The sequence below is a fragment of the Coturnix japonica genome, chromosome 27 (assembly GCF_001577835.2).
Source record: "Coturnix japonica isolate 7356 chromosome 27, Coturnix japonica 2.1, whole genome shotgun sequence".
Taxonomy (NCBI): domain Eukaryota; kingdom Metazoa; phylum Chordata; class Aves; order Galliformes; family Phasianidae; genus Coturnix; species Coturnix japonica.
In genome coordinates, this window is record NC_029542.1 from 1,004,644 (window position 1) to 1,031,342 (window position 26,699).

The following is a 26,699-nucleotide window of genomic DNA, read 5'->3' on the forward strand; positions in this document are numbered from 1 at the left end:
TGGTTTTTTAGGGTGGTGGCCGTGGGTGCTGTGCCGGTAACCGGGCCGTGGTGCTGTGCCGGTACCGGGCCGTGGTGCTGTGCCGGTACCGGGCCGTGGTGCTGTGCCGGTACCGGGCCGTGGTGCTGTTGCCGGTACCGGCGGCCGTGGTGCCTGTGCAGGTACCCGGCCGTGGTGCTTGTGCTGGTTCCCAGCTGTCGGTTATTTATTGTGCTGGCAAAACATTCCAAATGAACACATGCCCAAACCTGGATCACAAAATGAGAGCTGTGGGTTGAGTCCATATTCTGTGCTATAGAGCTGACTGTCCTCTTCTCTCCCAGGGCAACCACTTTGACCAGTATGAAGAAGGGCACCTGGAGATAGAGCAGGCGTCCCTGGACAAGCCCATCGAATCGGTAAGGCTGAGCTCCCAGCACCAGCACCCACCTGCCCCGTGCTGGGCCCCGGGCGCGTTGCTGTGGGCAGGAGGGGGCTCCTGAGGGGCTGCCATGGCAGGGCGAGCTGCATGCGGAGCTTGTGTGTGCCAGGGCTGCCAGCAGCACCCCCCGGCTGTAGGTACCGCTGCCACTGAGTTCGGTGCTCCTTCAGAACTGCCTTCATGCACTCAGAGCCGGTGGGATTTTTAATGTTTTTGCCAGTCAGTTTAGTTGTCACACAGACCCGAAGGGATAGTGGAGCAGGGAGCATTCCGATCCTCTTCAGTCCTTGTTTTTTGGCTCCTGATGGGTTGGGGTGGCAGGATGGCACCTAGCAGCACGGCTGTGTCAGGGTAGCAGCACAGCTTCCCTATGGAGCACGGCTGTGTCAGGGTAGCAGCACAGCTTCCCTATGGAGCACGGCTGTGTCAGGGTAGCAGCACAGCTTCCCTATGGAGCACGGCTGTGTCAGGGTAGCAGCACAGCTTCCCTATGGAGCACGGCTGTGTCAGGGTAGCAGCACAGCTTCCCTATGGAGCACGGCTGTGTCAGGGTAGCAGCACAGCTTCCCTATGGAGCACGGCTATGTCAGGGTAGCAGCACAGCTTCCCCACGGTGCTGGAGCTGTGTTGAGGATTTCCAAGTGTTGCTTTTGTGGCTTGTTTTTTTCCCCTTCCTCACGTTGCAGAGCACAGGCAGCACATGGGGCAGCTCAGCTCTGGGGACTTTTCCCTTTTCCAGCTTTTTGGAGCTTTTTCAGTCCCGTCTGTGCCTGCTGTGGCCGCAGGGCTGTGCTCAGCTGCAGGCGTCCAGCTTCAGCCCTGCAGCCTCAGCAGCAGCAGAGGAGGAGACGTGGTGAAGGCAGATCCCCTCAAACCTTCCCATTCCCACTTAGCAAAGGAAGCTGCTGAAGTTCCTCCGTGCCCACTTAGAAGCCGTTGGGTGTTAGCAGAGCTCGGTGTGTCCTCCTGGTGTGTAGGTGCTGTTGTGTGTGTGTTTGTGTGCGTGTTGGGATGTTTACCAGAATTTACACAACTTGGGGTGTTCGACGTTTTTCTTCCGCAGCAGTTGGTCCATAGTAGCTAAGCAGCCCCGGTCTGGTTTGTATTGCACGGTCTGCCTTTTTTAATTTCTTCTCTAGGGTTTCCTTTCCCCTTTCTGATTTCTGTTCTTCTGGTCCAGTGAACACTGCATATAGTACCTCCTGTCCTCTGTGCTGGCATGATGCTAGATCTAGGCATGGCAGTAATCGATGACGCATGAGATAATGCTGCAGAGATGGGAGCTTGTATTCAGCGTTGTCCTGAATACCTCCGTCGTGCATCGTGGCCTGGGGGTCTCATTGAACTGCTGAGATAGAGCTGAAGGAAGCACTCATGACACAGCACTGACAGAGCGGAGCAGATGAGCAGCCTGGAGTGCAGGGAGCAGCCGAGCTTTGGAGCTCTGAGCACAGCTGGGGGCAGGAGGGATCCCACTGCACCCCCGGGAGCTGCTGCCTGCACAGGGAGCACATGGAGCATGTGGGGCACCTGCAGGCACAGCCCTTTGTCACCCAGGGTTTGGTGAGCGAGGAGCTGCAGCAGTAAGGACACAATGGAATGGCAGCTGGTATTTAAGGGCTGTGCTGGGAGTGGGAGGTGGGCTGGGCGGCCATTGAGGGTCCCTTCCAACTGCAGCAGTTCTGGGGCTCTGTGCTGCTGTCTGATTCACAGCTCGGGGTAGCTTTAATGCTCAGTTTGGCCTTGTGCTTAAACTGTGCTCCATGCGAGGGCAGAGGACAAGGCAGAGGGTGCTGGGCCCAGTGCTGCACACCAGCACCTGCTGCTGCTCTGTGCCTTCACGGCTGTGCCCTTGGCCTTGTGAGCAGGCCTGGCTCTGCAGGGTGCCCTCACACACAGCACACCTCCATCTTCACGTTGTCTTCATTCAGAACGCTGCTGGTTCTTGGGAGACAACCTGCAGGTGGGAAACAAGAATAACCCTTCAGGTTTCCTGCTGCCAGTGGAAGTGTTTCCCACCCTCTTAATGACCCACGTGCTGTAGGTAGTGAGTTATGGCTGGGGAGGGGGGGGTTCCCCCACCAAACACAGAGCACACCCAGAGCAATGGGGAGATCCATCTCTGCAGCATTATCTGTTGAGAGGTGCTGACCGTACTGCTACAGCATGCAACTCGGAGGTGGCTGGAAACACGAGGTCTGGGAGTCTACAGATCCTTACAACGCTGAGACACCTCCTCAATGTGCTCGCGGCCTTTGGTTCCGTGCAGCCCTGCTTTGTCTGGGCCACAGACCGGTGTGAGTCCCAGCACAGCACACACATGGCAGCAGGGCCCGAGCTGGGAGATGCGCTCAGCCTCAGCCAGGAGCTGCTTCCCATTCTCAAATTGAAAGTATTTCCTATCAATGGAATAACTCCTTGCAGCTGCATGAACCTTCCCCACAAGTGACAGCGCCCTTTGTGCTGCTCTGACAGACCCTGGCAGTGTCAGCACGGCCAATGCTGCCTGTCCATAGCTGCAGAGCCCTCGTGCAGCATCTCAGCTCACAGCGGGGCCGTGTTGGCTGTGACACACTCAGTGTGTGCTGAGCTCAGGTGCTCAGAGGGCAGCAGTGACCTGTGGCACCTCCCATAGAGCCCGTATTTCCCCATTGTGGAAGGTGGCTCTCCTTGTCCCCATCCCAGCGCTGGGGTGAGCATCCATCCAGCAGCACACTGCCCTCCATGCTGCCCCCTGCTCACACGGAGCCGTGCTGCCCGGCCGTGCCCCGCAGGCTGCAGCGCCCGCTGCCTTTGGTCGCACCCTGTACAGATCTGTGGACTCCACTGGTTCCAAAGTGTAACTGGGAGAGCTGCTGGTTTGACATTTAGCAGCAGCCACGTGTGGACAGTGCTATAAATAACGTGCTTCTTGAAGCTGAATGGTGTAGCATTACTATTTGGCTTTTCTCTCTGGTCTTCATTGTGTCATCTGTAGTGAGCTCTAGGTTTTGTTTTGGGACTCTTTTCAACCTCTCGTTTGCATGGGTTCACCCCGTAGCATCCACCCCTCGCTTCTGGTCCCCGCATACACAGTCAGCACAGCTTACAGCCCACTCAAGAGGCTCATGGCTCCCTGAGCTGTACGGAGAGGATCCGAGCGCTGTGGGCCGTGTGCTCACATGGCAGCCCTGCACCGGGCACGGCTGGTTCCGGTTCGGTTTCCATGCAGCCCCATCTGCTCCCAGCCGAGCCTGTCCCGCCTCCAGCAGCACCGAACCCGTCCAGTTCCCAACAGATGGTTCTGCTGGTGCCTTTCCCTGTGCTGGGGGCAGGGCCGTGCTGTCACACGGGGTCACGGTGCTGGGTTCCAGGTGGGCTGGGTGGCCAGACCGAGCACGGAGCTCACACCTGTGTGCAAAGTTCCCATCCACACATGGAAACAAAGGCCCCAGCGCTCCTCACCTGCACAGATATCACTGCCAGCGGTGGGACACCAGCCCCAAAGCAGCAGAGTGAGCACGTGGAGCTGCCCTGTGCCCAGCAGCTGTGCACAACTCAATATGGAGGATCTCAGCTCTCTGTGCCAGCAGGAGCTCACGGTGAGAGGGGCACCGTGCCCACGTGGGAGCCCACCCTGCACACAGCTGGGTGCTGTGGGTGCTGAGCACAACGTGGGGCAGCACAGGAGAGGCCCCACTGAGCAGCCCCCCATCCCGGCCCAGCAGGGCGGCCATGCTCTTGAGTGGCGCTGTAAGAGCCGTGCTAATGTGTACAACCCTCTAAATGGTTCCTCCCTGCCCTTAACATCCGTCCCCCCTCACTGTGTCGGTCACAACACGCCGCTCTTGAATCTCCCAGCTGGTCTTGACTTGTTGACTTTCTTTTCTGCTTTCACTCTTCTTTAATAAATACATGACTTGCGAGCAGTGAATTGAAAACAAAGCAAAAGAAAAAAAAAAAAAACGACCATTAGTGATGGGACAGTTTCTTACTTTGTGTTACATTTAACTGTTCTTTTGACAGCCCAGTTTTTAAAGCCAGGTTCGTATGGAAATGCTTTCACTCCACTTGCACTGCTTTTGGAATAGCGTACCGCTCCATCTGTCGTTCCCTTGGTGCCTCGCCGTGCAGTCAGCACAATGTCTCATCCCCGCTCTGTGCCCCGGTGCTGCTCCCCATGGGGTGCTGGGTGCCCCCATTCAAAGCCAACCCTCCATTGCTGCAGTGCTTCCCCAGCCGATCGGCTCCATCCGGGCAGATGAGACATTATGCTTATTGTCCCCCTCCATGCACTAATGGTTCCTCGCTGTTAATTACCGCTAGGCCTGTTTCATTCTAACACCTTAGTGTTCCGGTTAGTTTCCATGTGAGATGCATCACCCAGTCTGTGCTTGAGCTCATTTGATTTAACGGATTTCTTTATTTTGGTTTTACTAACCTCACTGTTTTTTCAGTTGAATATTGGCTGCATGCTGGTTTATATCTCTATATCCATATCTAAAACCCAATCAAGTGTAGCCTGGATTGTGCTCTGATTGCGTTTGGTTTTAGTGGTGGGCAGTGCTGCACTGACAGCTCTGGGTTCTCTAAATCCTGACACGCAAACCAAGCGACTAAACGCAGCGTAGGCCTCCGCCAGCCTCCTAACGGTGCTGTCTAGGTGATGGATTCGATTGTCTCGTAGCCTGATTTGATGCTTTTTACTCTCAATTTTGACCGTACACCTCGTTCTCCCCCATTGCTTTCTGTTCTTTTTGGTTGTCGTGGTTGTTTTCCCTTCCCCGTGACACACACGTTGCCCCACACACCATCAGGCAGCGGCCGAGCCCGGCCCTGCAGCAATTCCAGCCAGCAATTTTTGCCATTGGTCTCTCCCTTTCCTCGGGCACACGTTGCCTCCTCAGTAGCATTTTTTTTGCATGCGTATCTATGTAGAAAATCTCTCGTTCATCACATGTTGCAGCGGCGGCGGGCAGGATCAATTACTGGAATATTTTTGGTTTGTTCTCTCTGTTCTGTCTGTCAGGATAATATCGGACACCGCTTACTGCAGAAGCATGGCTGGAAGCTGGGCCAGGGCCTGGGCAAGTCGCTGCAGGGTAAGTGCTGCCGTGGGCTCCCACAGACACCTCCAATGTCCGCTCTACGTGACCTGATTTCCATCGCCGTGGCCAAACGGAGGCACTGCTGCGTTTCTCGTGGGGATGGAGCAGCTCTGGAGCATGTGGGGCCTCAATAGGGCCATGTGGGGCTGCAATGGGGCTGTGTGGGGCCACAGTGGGGCTGTGTGGGGCAATGTGGGGCAATGTGGGGCTGTGTGCCCACAGCCTGCTGGCAGCTGGGGCCGCCTGGCTCCTCACTGTTCCCTTAGCTGTAGTCTGAAAGCTGGTGCCCTGTGAGCAGCCCTCCTGCCCCCAGCAGCCCTGCAGAGTGTGTCTGTGCTGTGTGGGGCTGCTGGAGGGGTGGGGGGCTGTGTGTGCCCTAGGGATGCACTCAGCTCTCCAGCTGAAGCACTCTGGCCTCTCGGACAGGGCTGCACTGGTGGTTGATGCTTCTTGCTGCCCTAACTGGGTTCCATTTGGAGTTCTGCAGTTCATGCATGGCCTTCCTACTGTCCCGGTGCCTCCTGGAGCTTGGGGCTGTAGCTGTTGCCCCTCAGCATTGTGCAGTGGTGTTGCAGTGTTCCTCACTGCTTCCTCCTCTGGGTGTCCCTTTGTTGCTGTGTGTGGGAAGGCTGGGCCCAGCACAACAGCTGCCACGGCCCCAGGGCTCTGTGGGGGTGAGGGGCAGCTGTGGGGTCTTGCTGCTGTGCCCTTCTGCTTCACAGCATAGAGTGGGTTGTGTTGGGGGGCCCTGATGGTCACCTAGTTCCAGCCCTGCTGCAGCAGGATGCTGAGGAGCTCCCTGCTGGCACTGAGCAGCGTGCAGCACCGCTGGGCATCGCTCTGCGGGTGCTTCATTCATTGTGCTGTGGCTTTGCTGCCTGAATCGTCTCCAAACCCATCTACAAACTGAAGAGAGGAAGCCGTGGCACCAGTTTGATCTGTGATCCAGGAGTCTGAGGGCACCTGGTGTGTGCTGAGGGCAAGGGAGCAGAGCAGGAAGATCTTCCTTCTATTTGTATTCATCCGAACATCCAGTGGAGGTGGAGAGGTGAGGACACAGAGCTGCTGAGCTGTGAGCACCGTGCTGGAGCCTGCGGGATGTCTGATAGCACACAGCTCACAGCCCTTTGGATTGCTGCAAACCAGAATACTTTACCTGACATCCTGTATTTGGCAGCAGTGCTTTGCAGCCAGCCCTCAGAGCTCAACTTGGTTTGCATGCATTGAGGTCACCCCCACCTCCTTTCCATGTAGCTGACCTGAACAAAGCAGCTGCTGACTTGCAGCGTTACGAAGCCATTCCCCATTCCCCATAGCTGGGGCTCCCTCCCTCATTTCAATGCACCTGGAGTCACACTGCAGCACAGTGCCTTGGCAGCGAGGGGTTGTGCACCCACAGCGGGGCTGGCTGCAGGAGGGGCAGCTATGGGAGAGACCTGCTGGTTTCCTTCCATCCCAGCAGGGAGCACCGAGCAGACGAGCTGTGCTTGGCAGTGCTGGGCCATGTCCCTTCCATTGCTCTCTCAGGAGCTATTTGCCCCCATTGCCCCCCTGTGGTTTCTCAGCCCACCTGTCGGGTCTCTGGGGCCGTATCACAGAGGTGAAGCACATCCCGGTGCTGTGTGTGACCCTGCGGGGTGCTGGGGGTGATCCAGCAGGGCTGGCTGGGCTCAGTGGCTCAGGGCTCACATTGCATTGTCAGCGCTGGCTCCGGCAGCAGCTCCCAAATGGCCGGCAGCGCATCCAGCCCCTTGTTCCTCCATTTGGTGAATGCTCTGATCTCATAGAGATGTTTGAGGCCCCGGAACGCTGAGAAAAACAGCACGAGGGAATGAGGAGTTGTGTGTTCATTGCCGGGCTCTGAAGCTCTGTGATGTGTGAGGATGCTCTGTGCTCTGTGATGTGCGTGGAAGAAAAGGAGAAGAACGGGCTGCACCGTTAGTAAGTATTGGGCGGTTTGGCAGCCGCGTGCAAGAAATGGATGGAAACACGATGTTATCTGCAAAGCCTGCAGTGAGTGCAGGGATCTGAGCTGGGCACAGACAGACTGTGCTGCTGAGTGGAGCATGGGGCAGGGCAGGGGGTTTGGCAGCAGAGGGGGATCCACACGCAGGCTGCAGGGCAGCAGAGGGGGATCCACACGCAGGGTGCAGGGCAGCAGAGGGGGATCCACACGCAGGGTGCAGGGCAGCACGGTGCCCCTGGTGTGTGTGCAGCCCCTTCATACTGATGAAGCTCCTGGTGCAGTTTGTGCACAGTTGGGATCTGCTCCCTGGGACTCTGCTTCTCTCTGGGCGTTCCAGGCCTGGTCTGAAGCTCGTGTTTGTCTGTGACCCTTCCAGAAGCAGAGATAAACAGGATGAGCTCAGCAGTGCTGCTCCCAGAGGCCGCGGGATGAGAGGCCGCCTTGTTCTGCTGTGCTGCCTTGTTCTGCTGTGCTGCCTTGTTTTCCATCAGCTCAGGGCTGGGAAGGATGGTTGCTGTGGGCCAGCAGGGAGCGTGCCAGGGCTGCCTGTCAGCTGCACTCACTGCTCTCCTTGTGATGAGCTGCAGCCGGATCTGCAGCTCTGTGCACAGCAGGCCCAGCAGAGCTTGCACAACCCTTGTGAGAGGTGGCTCTGTAAGTGGGGATGGTGCTGAGTGCCGTCCTGCCCCACTGTGCTCCTATGGGGTGCTCCTATGGGGCGCTGCTCCCCTGTTGCTGTGCTGCACGCACTGTGCAGCCAGGGCTGCGCTGCTCCATGTGCTCGGTTATGGGGCGCAGTGTGGGGCACCGCGGCTGCTCCTCGGTGGCCGCTGTGCTGCACTGGGGTTGTGCTGAGCCCAGGGATGCACACAGGGGTCCCGCTGTGCTCCCCATGTCCCCCCAGGTTCGGTTGTGCCACCCCACAGCACACGGTGCCGGCCCGGCCCCATGGCGCGGTGATGGGGTGGAGGGGTTTGGAAGCCGCCCGCTGCGGTGTCCCACCTCCCTGCCTGTTTCCTGCCCCAGTGGTTTGTGCCTAACAAATGGTGTTTCTTTTTTACAGCGTTATGATCCTGGACTTGTTGTGGTGATGGTAAACTTAGCAGTGGTAATTTTTAATTTTCAGACTGAATTCCTCCTTTGTCATCAGTGCACCAATTTGTTAGGCTTACTTTCTCTGTTGTAGCCATCATCCTTCTGCTTGGTCTTTCATTTTCCTTTCCTTTCTTTCCGCACACGTGTCTGATCCTCGTTCATTTGAAGGGTATCGCTAAGAAGGGACGTTTCTGTTTGTGTTAGAACTGCCCCAATCAGTTCCAAAGTCCAATTTCTAATACTGTCCAATTGATTCTCCCCACTGTGGGCACCAGCACTTGCTACTGCAATTTACCAAGCGATGTTGGAGCAGCTCTGCCGGCCTTACAAGGCTAAAGCAGCTCCGTGCTGTTTGTATGCGGGGCTTTGCCGGGCTCCCTGAGCTCTCTGTTATTGGAGAAATGAACCCAAATCGGACCCAAATCGAAGCTGTGCTGCAGAGCGGGGGGCACGCGTGGCCCCAGCCGTTGTAAAGCGACGCTGTGCTTAGGAAGCCATTTGATCAGCTGGCTTTAATTTGGTCCTTTGGCTAAAAATGGCGCTCACTGCTTCCTGCCTTATACCATTGGGCCAAGGAGAAACGCTTCCAAACGGGGAAAAAAGCAGCCAAAAGGCGAGCGGGATCCCAAGGCACCGCTCTGCAATGGGTTAATGACCCACGTGGGATCGATATCCACTGAATATCCATTGTGCAGCCACAAGCAGAGCCATTGCAGCATGGGGCTGAGCCTGTGCCCTGCACCCATCCCTGCCACCCCAGCCCTCAGTGCCCTGCAGCGCTGTGGGCCGGGGGGGCGCGCGGATCTCAGAGCCCAAAGGTATAAGTGTGTTTATGTGTGTAACAGCGGGTTCAGCCCGGGGCTGCAGGGGCTGTTCTGTCACCCAGGTGCCACTCGGAGCAGGTAAGTGCTGGGTTTACATCGCTGGGATGTAACGTGTCCAAAAGGGTCCAAAGATCCAAATCAGATGAACTCTAAAGCTGTGGTAGGAAAGTGCTTGCGTGCCCCATTTTGCTTTGTTTGGCTGGTTATGAGCGGATTAAAGATACGTTGAAAAATAATAATAATAATAATAATAATAATAATAATAAAACCCCAACCCCGACAAAATCCGCAGCGTAGTTTGATCAGTTCCAAGTCAATTCTCTTCGCTGGCGGCTCCTGCCACAGCCTGCAGCCATGGGCACATGGGGGGAAAGGGGGGAAACGGGGTCTGTGCTCTGAGATGAACTGAGTGGGGGCACAGCGGGGACTGGGGGAACTGGAAGCACAGGGACACACATAGAGACACACACACACTCATGCAGACATATAGACACACACATAAACACACACAGTCACACACATGGACACATATAGACACACAGACACACACACATAGACACACAGACACATAGACACACACACACACACACAGACACACTCATGCAGACATAGACGCAGACACACACATGGACACACACGCTCGCATAGACACACAGAGACACATAGACACACATAGACACACTCATGCAGACATATGGACACACACATGGACACACACACCTACACACACACAGACATACACACTCATACAGTCACACACACAGACTCAGACACACACACACATTCACGTAGACACACAGACACATAGACACACACAGACACACTCATGCAGACACAGACAAATGCACACATAGACACACAGACACACAAAGACACACACTCATAAAGTCTCACACAGACTCAGACACTCATACACACACACACACACACACTTATACATACCCACTCATACACACACACACTCACATAGAGACACAGAGACACACATAGACACACTCATGCAGACATGGACACACACAGAGACACAGACACACACATGGACACACACACACTCACATAGACACACACACAGACACACACAGACACACTCACACTCATACACACAGACACACTCATACACAATCACACACACATACACTCACACATATACTCATACACACACACATACCCACTCACACACACAGACACGCACACACACACACACACACGCACACTTATGCACTCACACACACACACATATTCATACACACCCACTCATACACACACACACACACATTCATACACACCCACTCATACACACACATACACACACCCACTCATACACACACATTCATACACACCCACTCATACACACACACACACACACACACACACACACACACATTCATACACACCCACTCACACACACACACACACACACTCACTCACACTCACTGGTTGGGTGCTGATCTCGAGGCAGTTTCTCAGCGCTGCCCATGGTGCAGAGCTGCTCCATGCTGTGTGCGGCCCGGCTGGCTGCAGGCTGTGGGAAGGGTCGGTGTTTGGTTCACTGTAGCTTTCTGGTCTCTGCACTCCAAGGCAAGATCTCTAACCACCCAAACCCAATGTGTCGAGCGAGCCATGGGCACGGAGCAGCCCCTGACCAACTGTGTGTGTTCCTGTTGCAGGGAGGACGGATCCCATCCCAATTGTCGTCAAGTATGATGTCATGGGCATGGGGCGCATGGAGATGGAGGTGAGGCTGATGTGTGGGGCAGGATGGGGCTGGGGCTCAACGTCCCTCTGAAGGTCTGTGGGACAAACGGCTGCTTTTCATGGGGTTCATTTCATGTCTTCTCTGTTTTAAACAGCTGGACTACGCCGAGGATGCCACTGAGCGGAGGCGAGTGCTGGAAGTGGAGAAGGAAGACACCGAGGAGCTGAGGCAGAAATACAAGGTACAGAGCTGGATGCTGGAACCTCAGCAGGAACCCACCGCTCTCATTCCCTGCTGTCACTGAGGTGGTTCATGTATTAACTAGAGGCTGCTCACACGCTGCCTGTGTCTCTGTTTTGTGCTGCAGTGAGCATTGAGGTGTGCTTTGGTTCTGCACCCAGCACTGCTGGCTCTGCTGCCTTGTGAGCACTGAGAGCAGTGGTGGCTTCCTGCTGGATTTGTTCACTCACTGCTGTAATGATTGTATTGGTAATGACCGCTGTAATGATTGTATTGGTAATGGCTGCTGTAATGATTGATCCCTCTGGGGCTGAGTGATGGTACAGAATGATTGCACAGAAACCTTCTGGCACGTTTCAGGGCTGCCATGGCCGTTACCAGCAGAGTGAGGCAGCTCAGTGCATCCCAGAGGAGCTGTGGATCTGCTGCCCACAACTGCTCCGTCATCCCCTGCCCCCTTTGGGCACTGATAACTGAGGGCTGCGGTCGCTGCTCCACCACAGGATGAGCAGCAGATCCTGCCTGGGTGCAGGAACAGCCACAGCCAGCAGGGCAGCACAGTGACCATCCTGCTGGGCTCCTTTCCTTAACTGCCTTCGTGGGGACCTGTGGCAGCCCCACACCCCCACACACAGCCCCACACCCCCACATACAGCCCCACACCCCTACACACAGCCCCACACTGCCATGCACAGCCCCATGCACAACCCCATACCCCCCCCACACAGCCCCACACCCCCACGTGCTGACAGTTCTTAGTTAACACGGTCTCTCTGCAGTAGATGGACACAGGAGCTTAGATCCTTTATTTCAAAGCTGAGTTGTTGTAATGCAATGATGCTTTAGGCTTTTCCCCCCTGGGTGCTGCAGTCTCTTTGCACAGCTCTGGCCCTGCAGAGCACACCATGGCAGTGCTGTTCATTGCCACTGAGGCACTAAACCAGGAGATTCACCATGTTCTTTGGACACGACCTCATCACATCAGAGGCAGAAAGCTTCCTACGTGCATTTCTCTCTCCATCTCCTCCTGTCCGTGGCAGGAATGTCCCTTCACTTGGTGTCTGTGAGCACCTCCTGCCTCCAAGGAGTCGTTCCAGCTGCTCTCTGGGATGTTCAGCGTGTGACTTGTCTTCATGTTACAGGATTATGTGGACAAGGAGAAGGCGATCGCCAAAGCTTTGGAGGAGCTCAGGGCCAACTTCTACTGTGAACTGTGTGACAAGCAGTACCATAAACACCAGGAGTTTGACAATCACATTAACTCATACGACCACGCTCACAAGCAGGTAAATGGAGCCCAGCACTCAGTGCTGCTCGCTCTGTGCTCCCTGCAGCCGCCTCCTTTGCACTTCACACTCTGGATTCCCCCCATGTGCTCGTTGTAATCACACCCCAGGAGTAGCCCTGTGTCCAGCCTTGTGCCCCCATCCCTTTGGAAACAACCAAACAACAAGCACACAAACAGGAGGGAGCAGCAGCCGCTGCTGGTGGGGGGCTCCGTGTTGGGTGATGGAAGGAGCAGGATGCTGGTAAAGGGGGGTTGAGCTCCTCCTGACCTGGATGTGGATGGCTCCTGCTTCATGTCTGCTTTAACAGCAGCACGGCTTTGGAGTCTGATCATCTGCTGCATTTCAGAGCGTTGGGAGACCAGGAAATGAGGGATGGATGAAAAGAAAGAGTCCAAAGTCTGTGAAGTTCTGTTCTGAATCTGCAGCGCTGCCTGCTGCCCCCAGCTGGGATGAAGCACAGCAGAGCTCACTGTGCTGCAGTGGGTAACGGGGGTCTGTGTTGGCCTCGTCCCTTTGGCCACATGGAGCAGGGTGTGATCTCACAGCAGGGAGCTGCACTGTGCTCAGATGGGGGTAACAGTGCTCAGAGAAACGTGGTGCTCCTGGTGACAGTGTGAGCACATGTGATGCGTTGGAGCATTTCGGTGTTGGAAGGCACTGTGGTTGGAGCATTTGATTGGTTGGAGCATTGATGGTTGGAGCGTGATTGGTTGGCGCATTGGTGGTTGGCGAGCATTGATGGTTGGAACAGTTTGATGGTTGGAGCAGCTGATGCGTTGGAGCATTGATTGCGTTGGGCATGATGGTTGGAGCACTGATGGTTGGAGCATTGATGGTTGGAGCATGATGGTTGGAGCATTGATGGTTGGGAGCCACTGATTGGTTGGAGCATTGATGGTTGGAACACTGATGGTTGGGGAGCTAACTGATGGTTGGAGCATTGATGGTTGGAGCACTGATGGTTGGAGCACTGATGGTTGGAGCATTGATGGTTGGAACACTGATGGTTGGAGCACTGATGGTTGGAGCATTGATGGCTGCTGGAGGAGTTGCTGGATCTGACCAAATGGAAGCGAAGCAGCAGCTTTAAAATGGGAGTGTAGCATTACAGGGCGTGGATTTGTAACGTGGATCTGGTGGTTCCAAATAGATTCAGCTGGGGCTGTTATCAGATGTCCAGCAGGGTGATGTGTGTGAGCTGCGATGTGCTGTGCTCTGGTCATGGCCTGCTCCTGCTTAACGGGGTGGGAGATTATGAGGTTGGTATGAGGGGAAAGAGGGGAAACAAACTGCCCCTCAGTGGTGTAGGAAGTTTAGGTGTGTCTGTGTGATGGCAGCACCCCAGTCACTGTGTTATGGAGGGGCCTGCAGGCTGGGGGGGTCAGCTGGCCCTGCGGGGAGGTGGGCGCCGTGGGGATCCCATAGGTCACCCAGTGTTCCTTCCTAGTTGTGCAGGGGTTATACAAAGAGAAGATGCTGCTTTGCTCATGGAAAGGGCTTGTCCAGCTCCTGGTGGCGCTGTGCTGTGTCTGGACGCAGCAGCACCCAGAGGTGAGGGAGGTGAATGGGCCGTAGTGGGGCTGTGCCACCCGCTGTGTGAGCTGGAGCCGCCCCTTCCTGGCACTGTGGGGCTGGGGGTGCTGCTCAGCAATGTCCCGCTGCCCCACAGACAGCTCTGCCCCCACATCCCCGTCTTCCCCCCAGTTATAAAGATGCTGTCTTGTATTCCAGGAAAGAACTCGGGATTATTGCGAAACAGGGACCATAGGTAAGTGAGTCCTGATCCCTGTGGGTTTGTTTGGACCAACCTCCGTTGCTCCCACACCGAGCAGTGCTGGGGAGCTGCTGCTCCTCTGCTTCCCAACACGCTGCTCTGGGGGCACTGGGTGCTGCCTGAGCCCCCTCTGCACCACGGCTGGGTCTGAAAAGCAGCAATCGGAGGGAAAAGGGGCAGAGGGGCAAAGGGAAGGAACTGCGACGTGACCCCACAGCTGTGGGAGCCTCTCCTGCTGCTGCTGCTGTTGGGGCCTTTGTCTGTAGGATCCATTTCTGGTGCTGAGAGCTGTAGGGAAGCAGCGCTGTGCTGCCAGCACCGTCACCGGCAGAGTGAGTTCTGCTTTGTGCAGAGCTGTGCTTTGTGAGCACTCACAGGGGCAGGAGCTGGCAGCACCTGCACCAAACCTGGTGTCCAGGACAGCAGCAGTGTCTGCTCACAGCATGGGCCACGTGTCAGCATCGTGGGGCTGAATGAGGGCTGTGGAGTCTTAGCAGGGAAGAACTGACATAAAGCCCCAGCTCCCTGCTGCTTCCTCTGCTGCTTCCTCTGCTCCTCTCACTTGGTTTGTGACTGTGCAAACACCCATGGCCAGGAGTGAGCCGTGCTTGTGTTTGCACTGTGTGAAGGTACCAGGCAGAGGTTGCCATCACTGGGGCTTGTGCTGCAGTTCCCTCCCAGAAGCAGCAAAGAGTGAGGGGTATGGGGTGAGAAATGCCTTTATGTAGTGAGGGGTATGGAGTGGGAAATGCTTTTATTTAATGAGGGATATGGAGTGAGAAGTGCTTTCATTTAGTGATGTTGGCAGAGGTGTGGAGGAGTGATGCTGTGCTGGCTGTGCTGCCCTGTGAGCTGCTCCCACTGCAGCCTGCACTGACAGCTCAAGGCAGCTCAGCAGGGTGGGCTGCAGCTCTGAGCAGTGCAGGAGCACAAGGAGCGGCTTTATTCCCTCTGCACTCCATCCTCTTACACGGTCTCCTTTCCTTTCCACCTGTTGCTGAGATGAACTGTTGGCTGTTGGGCCTGAACCTGCAAAGTGATGTGCATTGAGCAGTGACGCCGCTGTGATAGCAGCCCAGCAGCAAGCTGTGGTGTGTGCTCAGCCCTCCCCTGTTTCTGCCCCTTTACACCCATGATACCCCTGCAGTGCTGTGTGAGCTGGGGAGGAGCTGCATGGTCACAGCGCTGTGTGCCACAGCCCAGCAGCACCACATCCACACTGAGAGCTGAGCAGCCGCAGGTCAGAGCCTGCTCCTTTCAGCTCAGCTGTTCTGGTGAGACCTGGGCTCCTGGGAGATTCACTGCAGAGGAGGCTGGAAGTGCTGTTTTTAAAAGCAGCCAAGGGCTCGGGGTGGCAGAGCTGTGCCCAGTGCCGCGCTGTGTCCATGGGCTCCTCAGCTGAAGCAGCTGCAGCGTGTCCTGCTGTGCTCAGCCACACTCTGTGCCTCAGAGCCAGTCTGCCTCCTCAGGGACACGGTGCCTTCCAGGAGAGATGGCTCTGCTCCTCAAACCCTGCAGCAGCACCAGGGGGTGCATTGGGGCGTGGTTAGAAGAGGGCAGCCCTGACGTATTGGGGGCAGTAGAAAGCAGACAGCCCTGATGCACGGGGGTGGTTAGAAACACAGCCCTGATGCATTGGGACTGAGTTTAGAAACACAGCCCTGACTGCACTGAAAAAAACAAACGGTACGCCAGCGAAAGGGGGCGCGGGGGACGGGGACGTAGAAACACAGCCCTGATGCATCTGGGGTGGTTAGAAACACAGCCCTGATGCATTGGGGCGGTTAGAAACACAGCCCTGATGCATTGGGGTGGTTAGAAACACTGCCCTGATGCATTGACGGGTGGTAGAACACAGCCCTGATGGCACTGGGGTGGTTAGAAAACACTGCCCCTGATGCATATGGGGGGTGGTTAGAAGCAGGACAGCCCTGATGCTGACGGAAGGGACAAGCGAGTGCTGAGCACAGGGTGTGATGCTCCATGGCGCAGGGCTCTGCTCTGCAGGCAGCGCTGCAATGCTGTGCCACGGTGCTGGTCCTGGATGGGGCTGTGGGTGAAGGGCAGCACATGGTGCGATCCCAGCACTGATGGGATCTGAGGGATGAGAACAGTGAACGCTCAGCCCGGATTAGGGGGAGTTTCTTGAGGGTCAGTCTGTGTTAAATGCGGTTTAGCTGCATGCGTTCCTCCATGTTCTCCCTGCTGTAAGGCTGCACCTGCTGCTCCTCTGGCTGCATCAGGGACAGCAGTGGGCATGGCTGCAATTAACAGCTCTGCTGCTCCTTGCACTGAGTCGCTGCTTCCAGGTACGCGCTGGGAGCAGTCGGTGAAGGAACGGGACATTCCTTGTTCCATCTGCTCCACGGGTGCTGTCCCATGGAGGCAATGCAGTGCAGTGCAGCTGTTGAGATTCTGCATCTCCACGTTGCCCAGCGAGGTCCTCGTGCCCCCTGCTGCAGTGCAGGTCCCAGCTCAGCGTGGTGCAGCCGGGCACGCTGTGTCCGTGCAGCGCAGTGAGAAATGCTCAGTGCTGCGTGCAGCGCAGCAGGCTCCTGTCCGCAGTCACATGGCAGCGAGCTGCTGCCTCGTGCTTTGTGCTGGGAGCTGCAGCTGGAGGGCAGTGCTCGGTGCCAGTCCTGCTCGGAGAGAGGTCAGCACCCCCTGCCCGCAGCCTGTCTGCAGCACTGCATCTGCCTCAGCCTCATGGTCTGCAAGCACAGCATTGCTCAGCTCATGGTCTGCAGCACAGCACTTGCTCAGGTCTCATGGTCTGCAGCACAGCATTCTTCAGCTCTGCTCTCATGCAGCACAGCACTGCTCAGCTCATTGTCTGCAGCACAGCACTGCTCAGCTCATGGTCTGCAGCACAGCACTGCTCAGCTCATTGCAACGGGCACAGCACTGCTCAGTTTCATTCTGCAGCCACAGCACTGCTTCAGCTTCCATTGCTGCAGCACAGCACTGCTCAGCTCATTGCAGCACAGCACTGCTCAGTTTTCATTCTTGCAGCACAGCACTGCTCAGCTCATTGCAGCACAGCACTGCTCAGTTCATTCTGCAGCACAGCACTGCTCAGCTCATTGCAGCACAGCACTGCTCAGTTCATTCTGTCTGCAGCACAAGCATGCTCAGCTCATTGCCGCACAGCACTGGCTCAGGCTCATTGCAGCACGCACTGCTAAGTCATTCTGCCAGCACGCATGGCTCAGCTCATGTCTGCAGCACAGCACTTGCTCAGCTCATTGCCAGGCACCAGCACTGCCTCGGCCTCATTGCAGCACAGCACTGCTCAAGCTAATCCTCGTCTGCAGCACAAGCACTGCTCAGTTTATTAAATGCACTCACAGCACTGCTCAGTTCATTGCAGCACAGCACTGCTCAGCTAATCCTGTCTGCATCACAGCACTGCTCAGTTCATTGCAGCACAGCACTGCTCAGCTCATTCCGCAGCACAGCACTGCTCAGCCCATTCCTCTGCAAGGAATCCACCACCCCACACCCTGCAGACCCTGCAGCCCTCGCTCTGTCACTGGGTGGGATCACTTGCTATTCGTGCCGGCTCATCGACCTCCCACGTGTTGTGTGTGTGCCGCATGATTGTGGTGTATACACCATGTATCAGCCCCATGGCTGTGCTGCCTGGCTCCCGCTCGTAGCTTGCAGCCATTGCACCAGCAGCTCCCTCGTAACACTTGCTTCCTGTTTCTTCTCTCTTCCACCCTCGTTATATCTTCACTTTCTTTTTCTCTTTGTGACGGGACACTGTCAGACGATGTATTGAAAGCAAACCCTTCTAATTTCGGAACCCAGATCACACGAGTGAGTTCCTTTCGGCCGCTGTCTGTAGCTGTTTTCTTTGTCTGTCCTCAACTCTGGTTTTGGTGAAGCTCAGCCATGTTTAGTGACTGCAATTAGGTGAGAGAATCCTCTGTCTTGTCCAATATCCCCTTTTCACAAAGCAATGTTCTCTTTACATTGGCCTTGCTAATTCCCAGGGCTGGCACACTGGGTTCGCCAGCTCCGTCCTGCTCTGATGCTGTTGGTCTTTGAGACCCTTTGTGAAATAGCTGACAGGTGGGAAACATCAACACTTATACATGGTGAAATTGGGCCTTTTGAGAGATCGTGCACAGAAACCCTGAACAGAACAGAGGGGATCTGAGTGCTTAGGGTGGCAGGTGTCTTTCTTGGCAGCTTTCTTTATGTTCTGAGTAGTGCCCAGCTTGGGAGCTGTTGCCCACGTTGGAGGCAGAGCAGCGGCCTCCTCTGTCCCACTGCTTCCAACCAGGACCTGCTTCAATTGTTCAGTTGCTGTTAAAATGGTGCAGCCGGGTCCCCTCTGTGATGGCTGACGTTCCTTGGCTCTGGGTTCCTTGTTGGGGGTCTCAGGGGCTCGTAGTGTTCCTGCCCCACAGCCCTGGCATTGACCTGCAGCCTTTGTTTCCCTGATGACCTGGGAGCTGCAGCCCGGAGCACGGTGCGCTGTTTGTGCTGTGTTGGATTGTTTCTTTGCTCACTGGGATCACTTGCATGGGGTTTTTGGCACCTTCTCCAATGTAACCTGTACATTGCTTTTGTATGACGTAACACCCGGGTGATTTCCACACCAGCTCCCGCTCCGTCCCCCACCCGTGCGCTGTTCGTGCTGTACGTTTGCAGCCCTTTCTTTTTATTATCGCTTCTGGTTTTTTCCCTTCCAGAATTTGCTTGTTGCTTTGAAAGCAGCTGCTCTGTGCCATTAAGGAGAGCAGGTCGTGCTGGCTGGGAGCACGTGGGCAGGCATGAAGCCGTAGCCCAGCTGACCGGCTGCTGCTCTCCTCTCCTCTCTGCTGCTGGGGCGGCATCGTGCCCGGTGCCGTGTTGGGGGCTGATATTGTCCCTCTAATCCCTGCCCGCTTTCTTTTGCCCCAGAGGTTGAAGGATCTCAAGCAAAGGGAGTTTGCTCGTAACGTCTCCTCGAGGTCAAGGAAGGATGAGAGGAAGCAGGAGAGGGCCCTGCGGCGCCTGCACGAGCTGGCTGAGCAGCGGAGGCAGCCGGAGTGGTGAGTGAGGCTGTCCTGCTTGGGCTGCTCTGAGTGATGGAGAGCTGAGGTTCAGCGCTGTGCTGAGCTACTGGCAGGAGGGAATGTGCTGAGTTGTTGCTCCCTTGTGTTACCCAGCAGCCATTATTGCCTGCTGTCGTGTGATGGTGTCAAAGCATTCAGATGAGTGTATGGCATGGGAGTACCTGGGAGAGGTGAAATGTGACTTTAGGTGTACGAGGACAGGCTGAGAGAGGTGGGGCTGTTCAGCCTGGAGAAGTGAAGGCTCTGGGTAGACCTTACAGCCCTTCCAGGACCCAAAGGGAGCCTGCAGGAAAGCTGGGGAGGGACTTTTTAGAAGGGCATGTAGAGACAGGACCAGGGGAAATTATTTTAAAGTGGGTGAGTGTGGGTTTAGACCAGATATTAGAAAGAAGTTCTTAACTGTGAGGGCAGTGCAGCACTGGAACATGTTGCCCTGTGAGGTGTGTGGGTGCCCCCTGGAAGCACTGAAGGTTGGATGGGGCTGTGAGCAACTTGGTGTAGAGGCAGGTGGGTCCATAGCAGGGGGTTGGAACCAGGTGATCTTAAGGGTCCCTTGAACCCAAACATGCAGCCATCAACATTTTCTCTTGTTCCTGCAGCGCTCCGGGAAGCGGCCCCATGTTCAGAACCACCACCGTGGCTGTGGATGAGGAAGGTGGGGACGACGACGACGCTGCGGCCAACAGCAGCTCATTCACCCCGTCGTGGGGCGCAGGAGGGGAGATGGGCACAGACAGGGGCTTCCTAAATGTGGGGCAGGTTGGTGGCAGCACCGTGCCAGGCCAGGCACCGCTGCAGGCAGCGCAAGCCGTCAGCTTTGGCATGAAGGGTGCACTGGGAACCCCGCTGCAGAAGATCGGTGTGTCCTTCTCCTTTGCCAAGAAGACTCCGGTGAAGCTGGAGACCATCGCGTCGGTGTTCAAGGACCACGTGGATGAATCGAGTTCTGCAGATGGAGCAAAAGCTGATGAGAAAGGGTCCTCAGATGGAGGGGGGCTGCAGAAAGCCGGAGAGGGAGAAAGCACCAACAGCTCGGATGGCAAGGGAGAGGATGACGACCACGACAAGGACAGTGGGTCTCTGGCCACCACGCTGTCTAAGCTGAAAAAGATGCGGCGAGAGGACGGGCCGACGGCAGTTGAACCAGAATATTACCATTATATCCCCCCGGCCCACTGCAAAGTAAAGCCCAACTTCCAGTTCCTGCTCTTCATGAAGTCCACAGAACAAACGGAAGCTGAAAACGTGAACAAAAAAAATGCAAATGAAATGAGAAAGGGAAATTCCCCCAAACCCAAACCCAGCAAACACGCAGAGAAGGCGGCTGAGAGCGCAGCGCAGCCCAAGGAGCAGAGCGCACCTGAAAGCAGTGTGCAGCAGGGCAAGGCAGAGCAGAAGGAAGAGATAGAGGATGTGAGTGCACAGGAGAACAAGGACCTGGCAGAGAGCAGCCTGCCTGAGCCAGGAGTGCCCGGCGATGCCGCCCAGCCTGCCCCAAGCTGTAGGGATGTCCCAGAGGGGCCCAGGCCGCCCCCGGGGCCCTTCATTCCGGTTCTGAGTAAGGACGAGAGCACCACTCTGCAGTGGCCTTCGGAGCTGATGATATTTACCAAGGCAGAGCCGTCTGTTTCCTACAGCTGCAATCCTCTGTACTTTGATTTCAAGCTCTCCCGCAACAAAGATGCCAAAGGGAAAGGGGCTGAGAAGTGCAAGGATACAGGTGGGATGTGCAGGGAGAACATCCAGAGCGCAGAGCTCGGGGAGGGGAGCAAAGCCAAGGAGCCCGACAGCGTAACCGACGGCTCCGGGGGAGCAGAGAGCAGATCGATGTGCCAGGGCCGGCAGGAGGGCAGCCTGCAGGACAGGGACGAGGAGGAGGGTGAAGGTGATGAGAGCGGGAGGAGCGGGAGCGGCCGGGGTAAAACCGGGAAATCCCACAAACACAAAAAGAAAAAGAAGCACAAAAAGTCCAGCAGACACAAACGGAAACACAAGGAGGAGCCCGAGGAGAAGAGCCGCAGAACTGACATGGGAGAGGAGAAACCCAGGAAGAGGAGGCGGCACCGGCACAAAAAGGTGAAGTCTTCCCTTTGTAGCGAGTCGGGGCGGGCGCTGCGGGCTGAGCTGCCTGAGGACTGCGGCCATGGCCTAAAGAAGCAGCAGCGCAGCTCGCAGGACTCGCAGCGGAAATCACTGTCGGCAGAGGAGGGCAGCAGCAGCGGCAGGAAGGACGACAGCGGCGCCTCGTGCCCCGAGCGCGGCCCCAAGAAGCGCAGGGCTGCACGACGCCGCTGCCTACAGCGCCGCAGCCGCAGGAGCAGCGCGGACGAGGAGGACAGTGATGAGGGCTCTGGGGGGAAGCGCTCGCGGGACAGCGACGACTACGGGTCGGGCAGCGAGCGCTCGCGGAGCCGCTCTGCATCAGGGCGCGGGCACTCGTCGCGGCGATCATACTCCAGCAGCTCTGACGCCTCGAGTGAGCGCAGCCGCTACAGCCGCCGCAGGAGCTACAGCGACAGCTACAGCGACTACAGCCAGCGCTCACGGTGCTCCAAGCGCTCACAGGACTCAGAGGATGATTCTGACTACAACAGGTCGAAGCGACGCAAGTACTCGTCATCAGAAGATTACAGCTCCAGTAGGAGCCGCTCCAGGAGCCGCAGCAGGAGATCGAGGACGCGCAGCCGGGGCCGCACACGGAGCAGCAGCTGCAGCCGCAGCCGCAGCAAGAGGAGGAGCCGCAGCATGACGGGGCGCAGCTGGAAGCGCAGCCGCAGCTACAGCCGCGGGCGCAGCACCAGGAGCCACTCGCAGCGCTCGGTGTCCAGGAAGGGCTCGAGGGGCCACGACAGCCCCGAGGAGAGGAGGTCAGGCAGGAGGGACTTCATCAGGTCCAAGATCTACCGCTCCCAGTCGCCGCATTACTTCCGAGCGGCGCGGGGCGAAGGGGCCGTGAAGAAGGAGGATGGCAAAGCGGAGGAGAGCAGGGGGTCCCAGAACAGCAGCTCGGGCACCAGCCGCACATCGGAGGGGGACTGCAGCCCCGAGGAGAGGAACTCGGTTACCGCCAAACTGCTGCTGGAGAAGGTGCAGTCCCGCAAGGTGGAGAAGAAGCCCTGTGTCACTGATGAGGTGCTGCCAGGGGCTGGCAAGGTGGGCATCAAGCTGAAGGACCCCCCGCAGGGCTACTTCGGCCCCAAGCTGCCGCCTTCCTTGGGCAACAAACCCATGCTGCCCTTAATCGGGAAACTGCCGACGGTGCGGAAACCCAATGCCAGGAGGTACGAGGAGAGCGCGGAGCGCGGCGAGGAGCTGTCGGACTCGGACGGGGCGGAGGACGCGGTGCCGGGTGGGCAACCATTGCCGGGGGACCCGACCGTGGAGGAGCCAAAGCGGGAGGAGGAGCTGCCCGCTGTGCCCATGGAGGCGCCGGCGCTGCCCGAGTGCTTCGGCTCTGGGGACCTGGTGCTGCCGCACGCCTTCCTGGCTGCCCCGGGTGATGCTGAAGCACTGGAGCCCATGGATGGCAGCGGGCAGCCCGTGCCCGTGGAGGCGGCCATGATGCCGCTGGTCCCCGACGTGGAGCACTTCCCCGGGTACGTGCCGCAGGGCGCCGAGCCCGGCATGGAGGGGGAGCGCGATGGCGGGGAGGACTCATCGCTGGCGCCGCTGGAGAGTCAGCCCATCACCTTCACACCCGAGGAGATGGAGAAGTACAGCAAGCTGCAGCAGGCGGCGCAGCAGCACATCCAGCAGCAGCTCCTGGCCAAGCAGGTCAAGGCTTTCCCCGCGTCGGCTGCTCTGGCCCCGGCGGCTCCTGCCCTGCAGCCCATACACATCCCGCAGCCCGCGGCCGCCTCGGCCACGTCCATCACCACGGTGCAGCACGCCATCCTGCAGCACCACGCCGCCGCCGCCGCCGCCGCCATCGGCATCCACCCACACCCCCACCCGCAGCCCCTGGCCCAGGTGCACCACATCCCGCAGCCCCACCTGGCGCCCATCTCCCTGTCCCACCTCACCCACTCCATCATCCCGGGTCACCCCGCCACCTTCCTCACCAGCCACCCCATCCACATCATCCCGGCCTCCGCCATCCATCCCGCTCCCTTCACCTTCCACCCCGTTCCCCACGCTCTCTACCCGACGCTCCTCGCCCCACGTCCCGCTGCCGCCGCCGCCGCCACCGCGCTGCACCTGCACCCCCTGCTGCACCCCATCTTCTCAGGGCAGGACCTGCAGCACCCCCCGAGTCACGGCACATGAAGGGCGGCCGCGGGGGGAACGGTGTCTGTTGTGCTCGGGGTGAAGCTGAGCAGGTGGAAGCTGAGGATGGGATTCACGTTCACCTCGAGCAGCCAAAGAAACACGGAGGGGTCGCACGTGTGGGGCGCTGTGACGGGACCGACAATGGGACGTTGTGGGACCCCCATGGGCTCAATGCATCGACTGGTGGCGCCCCCAGAGGCCTCTGACGGGGCAGTGTTCAATGGGCTCCAGTGGGACGCTGCAGTGGGACCTGTCTCCAATTGGGCTCTGGGGGGTCCCTAGAGGACATGGAATGGGCTCCAGTGGGACACCGGGTGGCACCTGCGGTGGGCTGTGAGATGACATCGGGTTGGACCCCAGGGGGACCCCAATGGGCTCCAATTGGACTTCAGTGGGACACCCAGTGAGCTCCAATGGGACTCAATGGGATCCAATGGGATCCAATGGGACTCAATGGGATTCAATGGGACCCCACTGGGATGTCCAATGGGCTGCAGTGAGGCTCCCTATGGGGCCCCAATGGGACATGGAGGTCCCCAATGGGACATGGGGACCCCAATGGGACATGGGTGGGTTCCCAATGGACATGGGTGGGTTCCCAATGGGACATGGGTGGGTTCCCAATGGGGCCAGCAGTTCACCACACTCCTCCCGTGTGACTCTGGGTCTCCATGACCCCCATGTGTTGGAGGGGCTCCTCCTGGGCAGGATCCGGCCCCATTGCTGCCATGGGGTGGGGGTGGCAGCAGGGCTCTGCTGTGCCCGGCCCCATTAATTTATAGGATATCTCTATTTTTGTTTAACGTACAGAATTGCACTGAGGGCGGATGGGGGGGGGCCTTATCCGGGAGGGACGGTCGGGGATGGGGACCCCACAGCTCGTTAACGTCCTGCTAGACTTAACGAGGCGCTTGGCTTGTTGTTACCGGCCTGGATATTTAACTGTGTACATAAGGAGAGATATAAATATAAATATAGGCATGTACAAACTCCAGGGGGAGAGGGGGGGCTTTCTAATAAAGCGACGGTTTGTGGAACAGCAGCTGTGGGTCTGGGGGGGGGGATCTTTGGGGGGAGCGGTCCTTGTTGTGGAGAACTGCTGGGGGGGCTAAGGTCTGGAAGGGGGTGCGAGGGAAGGGAGGGATCTTTGGAAGAGGGGGGGGTCTCCTTTGAGAGAGGCATGGGGGGGGAGGTCCTGGAAGGGTAGGAGGGTGGGGCGATGGAGCTCCTTGTGAAGGAGAAGCTGCTGTGGGGTGCCGGGAAGGGGGAGAGGGGGGGGAAGTGAGAGATCTTTGGGAGGGGGTCCTGGATGGGGAGACCTTGGGTGGGGGGGGGGGAGGGTGTCCTGGAAGGAGCTTGAGATCCTTGGGGGGGGGCGGGAGTGTTGTTGGGGGGGGGTCCTCACTTGGAGGCTTGGAACTGGCGGGGTGGCTCTGAGAGTGCTGCGGGGAGGGGGGACGTTGTAGAGGGCGGGGGAAATGGTGGGATGATGGTGCTGTTGGTCAGCCGCTTCCGTCTTGGTCGCAGCGATAGCGCTGTGGGGTGATGTGGGCCGATTGGGGCCGATGTTGGGGCTGACGGCGGATGTTCCCCCCGCTTCGCCCCGTCGGGGTCGCTCCTGTTCGCCGTGTCCGCGGGCACAAGCGGGCTCGGCGCGTCGGGGCAGCGATGTGGGTCGCGCTGCTTATATGAGCTTTTTTTTTTGGGAACTTATTTTTTCCTGGGGGCGAACGCTTCGGGACCCCCGGACCTGAACTTGCTGCACCCGCAGCCGACACCTACCACGGCCGAGAGGGAGCTACTTCGGTATTCGCCATGGGACTTCCATGAGGAGGGGGGAAGGTGGGGGGGCGTGACGGGTGGGGGGCTTGCGGGTGGATGGGGGAGATATAGGATTTGGGATGGGGAGAGATGGGGAGGGATTTGGGGAAGAATATAGCGATGGGGAAATATAGGGATGCGGATGGGGGAGAATATGTAAAAAGGGATGGGAAATGGGAGGAATATGAGGGATGAGGATTGAGGGGGATGTGGGGAAGGGATGGGGGATATGGGAGGGATGGGGGCATGGAGGACGTGGGGGGTGATGTGGGGTGATGTGGGGTGATGGAGGTGATGGGGGTGATGGGAGGCGGCCGGGCCGAGTCGTGCCCCGCCCCCACCCGTTGCCCCCCGCAGGGTCAGCGTGGCCGTGGGCGCCCCACGCGCCAACACGTCGCAGCCCGTCCGTGAGCCCGGAGCCGTGTTCCTGTGCCGGTACCCGCCGGGACACGGCGCGTGTCGGGTGATGGAGTTCGACAGCGACGGTGGGCGGACAACACGGGGGGTCACTGCGTGTCACTGCGTGTCATCACATGTCACCCTATGCCATCCCATGTCACCTTATGTCAACCCCCATGTCACCCTGTGTCACCCTGTGTCACTCCATGTCAACCCCTGTGTCACTGCATGCCACCCTATGCCACCCTATGTCACCTTATGTCACCCTATGTCAATCCATGTCACCCCATGTCACCCTATGTCACCCTATAACACCCCATGTCACCCTATGTCACCCCATGTCACCCCACATCACCCCACATCACCCTATGTCAACCCCTGTGTCGTCCCACATCACCCCACATCACCCCATATCACCCCACATCACCCTATGTCAACCCCTGTGTCACCCCACATCACCCCACATCACCCCATCCCCACCGTCCCTGCACTGTGGTTCTGTCCCTGTGCCCCCCCATCCCACTGACACCACGGGTGGGAGTTGAGCCCCTTACCCCCCATCACCCCTATTACCCCCCATTCACCCCTATTACCCCCCATTCACCCCCATCTCCCCCCGCAGGTGACCAGCAGGAGCTCCATCCCGGGCTGGAGCTGCGGCTGCACAAAGCCGGGCAGTGGATGGGGGCGGCGCTGCTCAGCCGGGCCGGGACGCTGCTGGTGGGTGCTGGGGGGGGGAAGGTGGGCGC

At 57.8% G+C, this 26,699-nt stretch overlaps 2 protein-coding genes across 7 annotated transcripts in view; both read left to right on the top strand.

Annotated features, from left to right (window-relative positions):
* Positions 1-219: 219 nt before the first annotated feature.
* On the top strand, positions 220-24,187 carry GPATCH8 (G-patch domain containing 8). 6 transcript variants are annotated; one of them, XM_015885460.2, is made up of 9 exons: positions 220-398; positions 1,485-1,519; positions 4,427-4,444; positions 5,430-5,502; positions 11,061-11,128; positions 11,244-11,330; positions 12,472-12,615; positions 19,307-19,437; positions 20,061-23,727. In XM_015885460.2, exons 5-9 carry the CDS (start codon positions 11,102-11,104, stop codon positions 23,725-23,727), a joined length of 4,056 nt encoding a protein of 1,351 aa, XP_015740946.1. In that variant the 5' UTR covers positions 220-398; positions 1,485-1,519; positions 4,427-4,444; positions 5,430-5,502; positions 11,061-11,101. The 6 variants fall into 6 exon arrangements, with proteins under 6 accessions (XP_015740946.1, XP_015740948.1, XP_015740950.1 ...); XM_015885462.2 differs by lacking the exon at positions 1,485-1,519 and adding an exon at positions 8,538-8,582; XM_015885461.2 differs by lacking the exon at positions 1,485-1,519 and having other exon boundaries at positions 221-398; positions 20,061-24,187.
* A 762-nt stretch (positions 24,188-24,949) lies between these two features.
* Positions 24,950-26,699, top strand: part of ITGA2B (integrin subunit alpha 2b) — a 20,277-nt gene continuing 18,527 nt past the window's right edge. The window contains exons 1-4 of the mRNA XM_015885436.2: positions 24,950-25,011; positions 25,375-25,572; positions 25,909-26,036; positions 26,573-26,670. Coding sequence (XP_015740922.2) covers positions 24,950-25,011; positions 25,375-25,572; positions 25,909-26,036; positions 26,573-26,670 — 486 coding nt within the window. The remainder of the gene's footprint in view (positions 25,012-25,374; positions 25,573-25,908; positions 26,037-26,572; positions 26,671-26,699) is intronic.

What these genes read in the sequence shown, in the direction of transcription:
- GPATCH8 (XM_015885460.2), top strand. Translation starts at nt 11,102, where the DNA reads ATGGGCATGGGGCGCATGGAGATGGAG. An exon ending in TGGGGCGCATGGAGATGGAG is followed by an intron (nt 11,129 to 11,243) that starts GTGAGGCTGATG and finishes TGTTTTAAACAG; the next exon opens with CTGGACTACGCCGAGGATGC. An exon ending in ACGACCACGCTCACAAGCAG is followed by an intron (nt 12,616 to 19,306) that starts GTAAATGGAGCC and finishes CTTTTGCCCCAG; the next exon opens with AGGTTGAAGGATCTCAAGCA.